Here is an 11,348-nt window from a genome sequence, read left to right as displayed (position 1 = left end):
ATTTGTCAGATCCAGCCTGTGGTTAGACTGCTGTGGAAACTGTGAAATACATTCTAAAGGTAACTTTTTGGTTATTTGAAGTTCCTGTGGATTAAAGTACCGGCTGCTTTTGGTCAATATACAGCTTCTGAGCTCAATTTCAAGGTTTGGCTATAATTTGTGTTCTGTTTTTTTTTAACAGTACATATATATACTATATTCAATACCAGTTAAATGTTTGTAAATAGCTACCCATTGGGATGGTGTGTCCAAACATTTTACTGGTACTGTCAGGCAAACTTAAAAAAAAGACAACAGGGAGAAAACAATCGAGTTAAGACAATTATGATTTACTATCAGAAAATCACAGACATATCCACCTTTTCGTGTTATAAATAAACATTATATTAATACATTCTGTACATAAACATCCTTCTAAGTCTACAGTGTTTCAACAATGCATCAGTAGTTTGGAAATGTCTGCTTACAATCTACTCAAGAAAATGATCAACATACAAAATGTGTGCATAAAACAGGATTTTTTTTTCCCATTGGCCTTTCATAATACATTTAAATGGGACCAATGCTCTTTTGTAGTACAAAAATAACTGTTTTACAGTTCAGTCAACAAGCAGGAGACCAAAAGACAAATTAAATGTTTAAAATAACACAAACATGCAGATCTGAAGCAAACGAATCTCAGTGACTGTCACTTTGATCTAAACAAAACTGAAAATCAAGAAAAGCCGTTTTCTATGCTGGATGGTGACATTAAGACCTGATTACCATCCTACTTGATTGTTTCATCTCAACCTCCGTTTCTATTAGGTTGAACTCCAACAGCTGAGCAAGATTTAAACCATCTTATCTTTCTACTGCTGAGGCTGGAGTATGTGCTGCCTCACTACGTCACCTTAGCTGAGATGTGGGATCTGATTTATAAAATGGTGTCTGAGGTGTCGTTGTACAAATATCAGCCTGCACATGTTGCGGGGATGTGAGGCGACGTCAAAGTAAGTCGAAGGTATTTGGATCATTGCTGACAAATGTCATCTTTCCATCCAACCACTCTCTCTGACTTCAATAAGAAAAACTGTTATTTTTAAAACCTCACATTGAAACAGAAATGATTTGATTTCTAAGCAAGGAGTCCTGGCTTATATGTAGTTCTAACTAAAAGGGATTTTTAAACTTCGTTAACTTTGCATGAGTTTTATGAACGATACGAGAAGAAGTGGAAGTCGAATCGTGACGCAGCTGATGATGAAATTTAAAAAATGGTTACTAACAACCTTCTTAAGCTTGACTTTGATGCACGGTGGCTTTTAGAAATTGGAACATAAAGCTGAGTCAAATTGTTTTAAGTATAAATCTAAAAACAAGTTATTTTCCTGGGCATTAAGAGCACATGCACTGAGCTCTTTTGTCAGACACTAAAATAGAATCTTTAGACTTTGGAAGATCATTTTTAAAAAGGTGGAAAGTGTTTCTCAGTATATTCCGTAGAAATGTTTCTCTTTCCATGTACATTACAATCAGGTTGGTGGAGGGCCGTTGGTGTAGTGTAGCATGGGGTAGAAGGAGCGGGCGAAGTTGTTGGTCACAGTGCAGCCAGGGTCACTCTCTGACAGGGGAATCAGACAGGGCAGGAGCAGGAGGAGCAGCAGCAGGAGCTGGAGCGGGAAGGCTGCACGCAGGACCCGGTAAAAGAAGGATCGTGGCGGGGAGGACCCCCTCCTCTCTCTGCGGGACACACAGTGATGATGTTTAGTACAAGACAACATCAGCACATAATGCGTTGTAAGCATTTGATCTCAAAGTAATGTTCTAATATCACTCTGCTTTATTGCATTAACATCAGGCAAAATAATGATGCCTCTCTACATACCTTTGTGGGGAGGATGCTTTCTTTGAATTTGCTGCCTCCTGAGATGTGTCTGCTGAAGCAACTGAACCTTGAACAGCTGATGCAGACTCAGATCCCTGAATTAAAGACAAATCATTTTTTGTTTTTCTATAAATAACATTCCAGATCTGTCATTTACCAAGTTCACCATTTCAGAACAGTTTGGCACATGAGGGGGAAATAACTTTTACCAGACGCTGTTGCAGGCTCCTGATGTCCTGATCCACCTGCCTGAGGAGCAGCTTCAGCTTGCTGCCCGTCACATGGAGCTTCTCCTGGGCTTCGTCGCTCTCCTCTCCTCCATCCTCAGGCTGGAGGTGAGACCACAGAGCTTGGAGTGAGACCTGCTGGTCCTGCCTGTCTTGCAGCTCCTCCCGCAGCTCCTGTAGATCACAAATGACACAAAACATGCGGTTTTTAAACACTTTCCTCTCAAAGCCTTGTTTGGTTGATTTAAAAACTTAACAACCAAACTTCTCAACCTTTTTGCACAGTGTAAAGATATCTCCAGTCAATCCAACCAAAACTTTTTCTGGCGTGATTAGTTTTTCATCATGAATCAACAGTACATGATTGTGTGCTTACGATCAGAGTGTTGCTGTGCTGCTGCAGTGCTCTGACAGTTGTGTTTGGGTGGTTTATGTCTACAGCATAGCGTCGGCTTTCTGCATGAGCCAACCACAGCAGCAGAGAGTGGAGGGTTTCATGGAACTCCTGTAAGAAAAAGTGTAAAGGGGACTTGTTATGGTGAGGTCCGCCTGCAGTAAAAACTAAATGCAAGGGTTTTCATATCATTCAATCCTTTTGTTTAGCTCAAAGTAGCACATGACAGAATTTTTATTCTGCACAGAATTAACATTCAACATTGTAACACCTGCTTAAGTGTGTCACAGTAAATAGTTTCACAACTTACTACTGTATACAGCCAGATATTTGTCAAAATGTTTACACTTTTTCCGACATAGATATCTACTCACTGTCAGATTGAACAGCAAGTAATTTTCACACCATAAGTCCCTCACCTTCCCTCAAAACTCCCCTCAAAGTGTTGCTTCTTCTCTGTTCTGAAACTCGTTCTCACCTGGCAGCACATCAGCGTCTTCCTCAGGCTGGTGTCCCACTGCTGGAGGCCCGTGCAGGCTCTGCTCCAGTCTCTGTTCATACTCGCAAGTCTCTCCTGGAGTTCGGGAGCTTCCTCTGCTCGCAGGTTCACAGACAGCATGACGGACTTGTAGTGAGCAAACGCTTTTTGCTTCTCCTGGAAAGGAAAAAAATATTAGTATCAGTCTGTAAAGGGTACATATAAATCTAAAGATCCTTCAATAAAGACAACGCTGCCCCAAAAGAACCGTTATAGAATTAAGCATCAGTCACCAGACACGTTATACTTAGTCTTAAACGTTACCTTAAGTTCTTTGGCTCTGGCTTCCATGTCCTCTATAGTGGCTGCTGGGTCTGACTTCAGGAGTCGCTGCAGCTCAGGTATCATGTTCTCCAACAAGGAAGTGATGTCGTCTAGATCAGACGTGAGCTGTTGAGGCTCCTGAGGGCCGGTCTGCTGATCACACCTGGACTGAGCCTGGAGCAGCTCCCAACGTTCAATTACACCTGAAAGAACACAAAGGTCTTCTAATGTGCTCTAATAATGTTGAATTTCAATATTGATCTGATCGATCGAATGTAGCGATGGATGTAGCTTGTGTAAGAAGATGTAGAAAAACAGATAGAAAAAAAGAAGATATATTCTAGCTTTAAGCTTGTCAGCAAACGTCAGCAAAAGATGGTTTGGTTGCAAATTCAAACCACGGCATTGAAAGAGAATTCTTAGACTTGTGCAAGAATTCATGTGTCTGATGCACACGTATCATTTTGTGCATTAATATTATGTATATGCACTTACTATAAGAGAGTAACTCTGTAGTATGAAATCCAAACTACAGCAAATGTGACAAAGTGTCTGATGTTGTTCTGGAGCATTTGTTCAACCTAAATATTCTAACTGAAAGGTGACATGAACTTAGAACTGTTTTAAAGTTTCCTACCGGCTTGAACCAGTTTCCTATAAAGCACATTCACTTTACAGCTCACTGTTGTGCAAATCATGCTGCTGACATCATTTGCATTGTATGCATGATCTAGTCTTCCATTAAGTGATTTCCTTTTTTCTCTGCAGCAAATCTAGTGCCACTGTCATCAATCATGCCCGAGCTGTCCTCTATCACAATGCACATCCTGAATGTGAATCTCACCTGACTGTTTGTCTGAGGCGGTAAGTCCTGTCAAACCGAACTCCTCCGGGTGTTCCTCATCATCGAGGATCAGAGAGACTCTCTTTAGGTTCTCGATGCTGCCGCTGCACTGAGACATGAGACGGAGCTGGAGACATGACAAACATGTTTAGAACTGACATCCGGAGCAGCAGACAGTCTGCAACTGTTGGATGTTAGTTAGTTTAAAAACTGCAAACACATTTTTGAGACGTACATAGCCCTCCTTTAGAGGAGTGCTGGTAAGGGCGGGTGCAATGTCAGCGTGTCCCTCTGTGTCAAGCTGAGCTTCCGAGTCTCCTGATGACCGCCATCTTGGAGACTCTTGGACACTCGTAGACCTCCTTGAAACTGAGACACAAACAAAACAAAATAGAATTAGTATACTTATTAAAAAAAATATTCAGCAGCTCATTCTCAGTGAGTGACACGTGTTATCAATATTAGTGTATACTGAATGCAAAGCAACAGAAATGATTGGTTTACAAGCATCTTTGTTTTTGCTAAACAAAAACTGGACAAACCACAGATAGATACACATCCGATTTCAGACCTGTGGCAACAGCATGACCAGCCATATATGGTGAAAGTTAGTAAATTCTTAAGAATCTTTTTACATTTCTGACTAAATATGACCAACTTCATCAGATGGGAAGTTACTCAAATAAGATGCATCTGTTATTAGCTGAAGAAAGAGTTGCGACCCCCACAGGAGTAATTATTAAACATATACTATTAAACATGTCCAGTTAATCATCTTTCAGCCCATTCGTCTGTTCCGAACAGCTCCAGTTTTAGGATACTTTATACTTTAACCAGCGTTTGGCAGACATTTTCCTTAAACTTCACTGGTAGGATTCAGCACGTATTGTTCTATCAATTGTGGTAAAAACCTTTTGACAGGCTCAAATGCTCAAATAATGAGGCTTTCACCAAAAGTTTTGACACAGGAATGCAGAGTTTTCCTTTCCTCAAACTAAACACTTTTCATTTCAACTATAAAGTTCTCGGTCTCATCCTTTCTCATAACATTTTTAAAACAGCCATTGGGTTTGTTTAAACTGCGGCTGTGCAGCCGTGATCTTTTTGGAGTTAAGTGGCTTTCTCCTCACAGCCCATTCTTATATTCCTGATAATGGACTCATCAACATGAGCTAATGTGCCTATTTGGCTATGACACATCTTGTTCTAGAAATTGTCTCTTGGTCGAGCTTTGCTCGAGGAAGAATCTGACTGGAAATCTCCGTTGGCTGTGTCATAATACACTTCAACAAACGTGTCATGAATCTCAGATTTTGACAGATCTCGTTTGTTAAATAAAAACACACCCTTTTTTTTTAAATCTCATTGATTGAAGATGACTTTACGTTCAATTAACAACCAGTTTTAGAGAATCTCCAAGATAATATTGGGAATCTTCCAGATACATGATATTGTCAATTCATCCACAAGGAAGAAAGGGGTCAATGGATAAGATTGTTTTAGTCCCTTTACATATGATGCTTTTATTTTCTTCAGTAACCCAGCAAAATTAACAACTGTATATTTTGTTTCCATTTTCTCAGTCATTTTTTTTCTTCTTACCCGATAGTGCACTGAAGTAATTCCCCTCCTCTTCTTGTTCTTCCTCTTCTTCATCATCCTCATGTGATGATGACCCTCCAACGTCTACAGTGTGGTCCCACTCGAGAGGCAGGGAGTCCACGCTTACCGGTGTCTCGCGCCCTGAACGCTCCAGAGGAGAGGCCAGCAGGTGGGTGGGTGTGGCTGGGAGGCTTCCCTGGCTCCGCCCCAGCCACGGCCGACCAATCAGCTCTAAGCTTGACTCCAAGGAAAAGGTGGTACCAGAGAAATCGGGTTCCTCTTTGATCATCTAATGCAAAGAAACGACAGGTACCAAGCCAGGTGTGAATAACATGTCTGCACACAAAATAATCTTTGCACTAGCTCAGCTTTTTTTTTGTTTTTGCAACGACATTGTTTTCTGTTCTAATTCTATCTGTAAGTCTCATTGTTGAGTTGCACAAAGGGGACTTCTGCAATGTGCTTGCTCGGCAAAGCACAAGTGTAGAAAATGGAAACATCTTCATACCTGTGGAAGATCACAGCTGTACTAAACAAAAGAAGGTAGCTGAATGGATATGTGCTTATTTGAAAATATGTTTGACAGGGAAGAATTTCTGCTTGGAAAGTTACAAAGACAAATGTGTGTGTGGTCCGGCTCACCGGGGGCTGACTGAGGCGCTGGTGGAAGCGGACCAGCCTGCTGAAAACCTCCTGGCAGTAGGAGTGCAGTTCCTCCAGCTCGTCCTCTATCAGTGCTGCATCCTGCGGTGAACTTTTCTGGATCAGGCCTTCTCCAAACACTATCAGGCCATCGATGCGCTCAGTGTTCAGGGTGATCTCCTTCCGAAAACTCTGCAGGATGACAAATGTGTGAGCCGAGACCGAGTTGGAAGCCTGGTTATGGTGTTTGCAAGATGGTCCTGACAGTGAAATGGAAGAGAAACCTTCTCTTCCAAGAATCATTCTCCAAATAAAAAAAATCAAAAGACAGTCTGCTTAACATCCCAACATGCCATTTCTCTAGACATTGTGGTTCTATTCGACAAATCCTCCTTGAAAGGCACCATCATTTGTTCAGTAACACAGCTGAAGTCAAAGTGTGCCTCACGTTGAGCTGTTGGATCTTGTGATGAACGTCACTTTCTGAGAAGTGCTCAACGTTGGTAAGCTGCAGGTCCAGCTCAGTCAGCCACACCAGCATGCTCTCCCTGGTGCCTTCAAATTCCTCCCGCTGGCTGGTAAAATGCTGAGAGAAAAGATGAAGGGATGAGTGCAGAGAAAGGCAAGTGAGCAGTTTATTACGTGCTCTAGTTGCAACATTCATTGAGTACTTGCACCGCCATAACAAACAGTTTATTCAAGTTTTGACTGTAACATCAAGGGAGGAACAAATATCCAATAAAATCAAATAAATAAATTTGACTCCGATGGAAAAACATTAAATTGACCAACAATGGATGTAAAAAGGACCAAATGTATTTCTGACATTTTTCCCAGGGGAACAGTGCAGCTCCTTCCTCCCCCATTTTAGCTGCTTAAACCATTATTTCAAACCATCTTCAACAGAGGATATCCTCCTCAGCATAATTTAAATTCAGCAAACTAATTTGCTTGTTTATTATATGTTATTGAGTTACTCTAATACTCAACACTCCGGTACCTTGAGCCTGCGCAGGATGGCAGCCACTCTGCGGTGCAGGGTGTCCCAGCGCCTGTTGCCCTCACTGACCATGGCTTTGAGCTGGCTGGCTCGGTCGATGCGGTTTTCCCGGGCCAGGCGGCGGTACTGGTTGTTGATGAGTTCCAGCTGAGTCAGCCGCTCGTGAACCTGCCTTTGGAAACCCTGAGGACGAATTGAAGAAGAAGAATTGATTATTCATTCTGTAAGCGGGACTCCTGTTCCTTCTCAAAGTGGCAGAACGGACCTGAAATGATTGAACAATTCCAGAAACATTATTTTGTACCAGTTTTGAATAAAGATCCGTCGGGTTATTAAAGAAGAAAAAATAGATAAATAAATAAGAAATGATTATTTCCTGGCTGTATTTTGGAAAAATTATTAAAATAACAAACTTATTATTTGTAAGATGGAGAATTTTATTTTATTTTTTTTAAATATCTCAACTTGGGTGAAATTGACCATTTTTCCAGTGGTGACAGTGTTTGCTTGAAAGCCTACAGAAAATACTACAAATCAAGTCAGGGAACACGTGTGCTATCACAACAAAGTGACCGGAGCAGAAAGAGATCAAACGGGGCCTTGTGTACAATTCTGAAAATGATTTTTATGTCATGGATACTCTGCCTGAGAAGCAAAGAGTATTTCAAGTGGTATAACACCTGTAATACACAAATGAATTACCCAAGTAAGAAGTCGAATAAACAATCATTTGACTTACTTAACACAAATACTCTATCTGCTTGTTGTGTGTGACTCGCCCTAAACTAAAAAGGTACCAAAATCCCCAAATAATTTTTTTAGAACATTAACTTTTGAGGAACCCTTGCGACTAACCTCAAACTTCTTGAGTTCCTCCTTGGCGACGGTGAAGAGGACGTCTGCAGAGTTGGGGTTGGCAGCAGCTCTCTCTGCCACCTTGAGCCAATCCTCGAAGCGGGAGTAGTCATTCAGGAACTTGCACCAGAGTGTCCATGTCTCCTCGATCCTGCAACGAGATATCATGTTGGTGTCATTGTTCACTACTGATTGATGCTTTTCTTTATTGACATTAAAGCTCAGGAAACGGCGCTCACATGGAGAATTAAATTGAAGTTGTAAATCAAAAGTAATCACTTTTTGGAAAAGAGACCAACAAAATTAATCGAATTCTGTTTAAAAGAACTCCTTTAAAATACTAAATATGATGGCAGGGTTGAGGAAGCTTTTCGAGTCCAGAACTGTTGCTAAATGCATCTTGAGATTGAACTCCTTTGCCAAATATCCTTTTCTCTCTCTCTCAACGTGTTCAACACCTCATTATACTTACAGAACAATCGAGGAAGTTAACATAACCAAGATCCCATAAATCCAGTTAATTGATACAGAGATTAGAGTGCGCACTAATGCGTATCAGATGTGTGTTTTTGTTCCTACCTGAGCCTCCTGTCCAGAGCCATAGCACAGATGGTCCTCCAGCGCTGGTCCAGGCTGCGGCTGGTTTCCTGCAGGGAGTCGCTCTCCGCCTCAGACCCACCAGCAGCATCTTCATCCCGCAGCAGAACATCGCAGAGACTGAGCACCGATGCAACACCTTCCGTATGTTGCTCAATGTCCCTCTGAAGCTCCTGAACAGACATAAGAACAGCCAACCTCATGTATTAAACATCAGTTCAAAGACAGTAAAGCTTTACATGAGGACAGTGAGATCCTCCTCCCAAAATTACACAAAGGACAGATGTGAATTATTAATGATAAACAGACAAAGAGTATGAGGGAGTGACAGAGAACCGAAAAGAAAAGCAAAAGAAATTAAATGGAAACAACTGAAATATTCAGGCACTAAACAGAGAAAAACCTGAAAAATACATTTTAAAACAGTAGTTTTTCGATGATCATGTGATTTGAAACAGGACAGATGTGATGAGTGTTCACTGCTGTGTGTACCTGCTGCTCAGACAGCCTTTTTTTGATCTCCCGTTCGTGACAGACGCTGTAGGTGATGGGTCTGGACAGCTCGGCTTCGATGCGAGAAAGCCACGATCGGAGGTTACTCATGTTCTTATCGAGCTGCTGCACCGTCACCAGAGTCTCCTTCAACTTTTTCACTCTGAGGAAAACACAGGCATTCGCGTGTTTCACAACCTGTATTATCCAAAGTTCACGTTCAATAAGCCACATTCACATAAACACTCATGACAAGTTGAGGCAGTTGTGTTTATTCATTGTGGCTACTTCAACATTAAACTGAATTTTCCCACCAAACTTTGTGGTTGGTGACCCTCTGATTCTGCCTACCAATCATATCCAATTAAATTAGTCTATGGCTGATGCTCAAGTCAAATAAAAAAGGGTAATTTTGGAGGCCTTAACTGGAAAAATAATCAGAAATATAGAGGCTACAGGAAAAAGCTTTCTTTTTTTTCCCCCAAAAAGAAAGACACAAAGAAAGAAAGACCTTTTCACTTACCCCAACCCTCTCAGGTATCTTTCACTAGACCTAAATTCACCATGGCAACTGTCCCCTTCATGAACGCACACACTCCACCACACTAACTGGTGTCATAGCAACACACGGCACAATAAAAGCTGTCTTCTGAGGCTTAAAAGCCTGAAGTGTGCCCCATTTAGGAGTTTGAGTTCATTTTCCCATTTGATCCCTCTGCTCTTGTCGAGGTTCAGAAGAGCCTGTCAGAGCTGCAAGGGGGATGCTTTTTATCAAAATAATAAGAGCTAAAAACGGCTGCGGATGGAAGTGTCCCAAAACACATGCTGCACGTACGGCTGGACTTAGGGAGTCACTTGAGAATAGCTTTAGGTTTTACTTGAACTTTAGAGACCACATATCTGTCATTTTGGAGTTTTTTACTAATTCTAATAAGGTGTTTTTCTTCTCTGAGTGCAACTAACTGAACTATAGAGCTTAAAGCTGTCAAATATCAAAAGCTGACATTGCACACTATTGAAACTCAGATTCATACTTATGTGAAAACAGCCCTTAAGTGTACCACCACTCTGCTAAATCCTACCGTTGCAGTCAAATGGGGGCTTTGAACTGGTCTTCAAAAAAAATCCCTCTTGATCCCCATTGTCCGTGTTGACTATCACATCTCTTAATATTATAAAAGAGGGCTGAAAACTGCTAAAACAATGAAACATTTGAGTTTAAGCAATTCCACTGTGTTTTAACCCAAACTGGAGAATTAAGAAAAATTAAGCCATCTTGCTTAAAATGTTGAAAAGATTGTTTCTTTCTAATCCCATATCTGTATATGTTTAAAATGGTGGGTATTGTCCAAAAATGTTAAAATGTATGTTGTTTGCATTTGTATCAAATGTTTCTAAGCCTTTGTCAAGAGAACGCTGCAAGTACAGTATGTGGTAAAACGCAGTCAATGTAACATGCAAAACGACATGTTTATCGCCATGTAATCAAGAAATAATGCAGTCAGTATAAATTATTCCTTTACTTCTACTCTGCAGATGCAATCACCCTGTTCAACTAACAAGCTTCTTACTTCCTTTCGCTCACTCTCCACCTCTGACAGGTTAACAAAGGCCAGCAGCTTCATGCGGAGGCCAAACAAAGGCACAAAACCCCGTCAGGGGTGCTTACTCAAGGGAAAGACGAGAACAGAATGGATGGAGAAAGTAAAGCAGAAAAGAGTTGAAGGATGAGTGAGGATATATGGTTGGAGGGTTGAGATAAAGTACAGCTGACCACAGGAGGGCTTTAAGTTGGGCAGAGACAAAACTCCACCTGACATTTACTTTTTTCACTATAAATACATAGCTCTTCACCGTCCGGTGCTTTGTTTAATCCATTGTAATAATTTTTGCTTCCATAGCCAAGTCATTTAAAAATGGTGTTGGATAATAACGAAACCTGCTTTCAACAAAAAAAATAAAAACTTAAGTTTACCAGTTAGAAGGAAAAATAAATGTAGGCTTACTTTGGGGGAATTTCTTACAC

The 11,348-nt window shown here is 41.1% G+C and overlaps 1 protein-coding gene across 9 annotated transcripts in view; it reads right to left on the bottom strand.

Moving 5' to 3' along the window:
- Positions 1-308: 308 nt before the first annotated feature.
- syne2a (spectrin repeat containing, nuclear envelope 2a) overlaps positions 309-11,348 on the bottom strand; it is a 78,364-nt gene continuing 67,324 nt past the window's right edge. For all 9 annotated transcript variants that reach the window (XM_075459579.1, XM_075459578.1, XM_075459582.1 and 6 more), the window contains 15 exons: positions 9,323-9,485; positions 8,813-9,003; positions 8,234-8,384; positions 7,379-7,561; positions 6,827-6,964; positions 6,379-6,570; positions 5,737-6,025; positions 4,370-4,503; positions 4,135-4,261; positions 3,291-3,493; positions 2,967-3,143; positions 2,471-2,599; positions 2,077-2,268; positions 1,868-1,962; positions 309-1,722 (listed from right to left, as the gene is read on the bottom strand). In XM_075459579.1, the coding sequence (XP_075315694.1) occupies positions 1,515-1,722; positions 1,868-1,962; positions 2,077-2,268; positions 2,471-2,599; positions 2,967-3,143; positions 3,291-3,493; positions 4,135-4,261; positions 4,370-4,503; positions 5,737-6,025; positions 6,379-6,570; positions 6,827-6,964; positions 7,379-7,561; positions 8,234-8,384; positions 8,813-9,003; positions 9,323-9,485 (2,572 nt within the window). In that variant the 3' untranslated portion in view covers positions 309-1,514. The remainder of the gene's footprint in view (positions 1,723-1,867; positions 1,963-2,076; positions 2,269-2,470; positions 2,600-2,966; positions 3,144-3,290; positions 3,494-4,134; positions 4,262-4,369; positions 4,504-5,736; positions 6,026-6,378; positions 6,571-6,826; positions 6,965-7,378; positions 7,562-8,233; positions 8,385-8,812; positions 9,004-9,322; positions 9,486-11,348) is intronic.

This window comes from Odontesthes bonariensis, chromosome 24 (genome assembly GCF_027942865.1).
Source record: "Odontesthes bonariensis isolate fOdoBon6 chromosome 24, fOdoBon6.hap1, whole genome shotgun sequence".
Classification (NCBI taxonomy): Eukaryota; Metazoa; Chordata; class Actinopteri; order Atheriniformes; family Atherinopsidae; genus Odontesthes; species Odontesthes bonariensis.
This window is presented reverse-complemented; position numbering and strand designations above follow the sequence as displayed.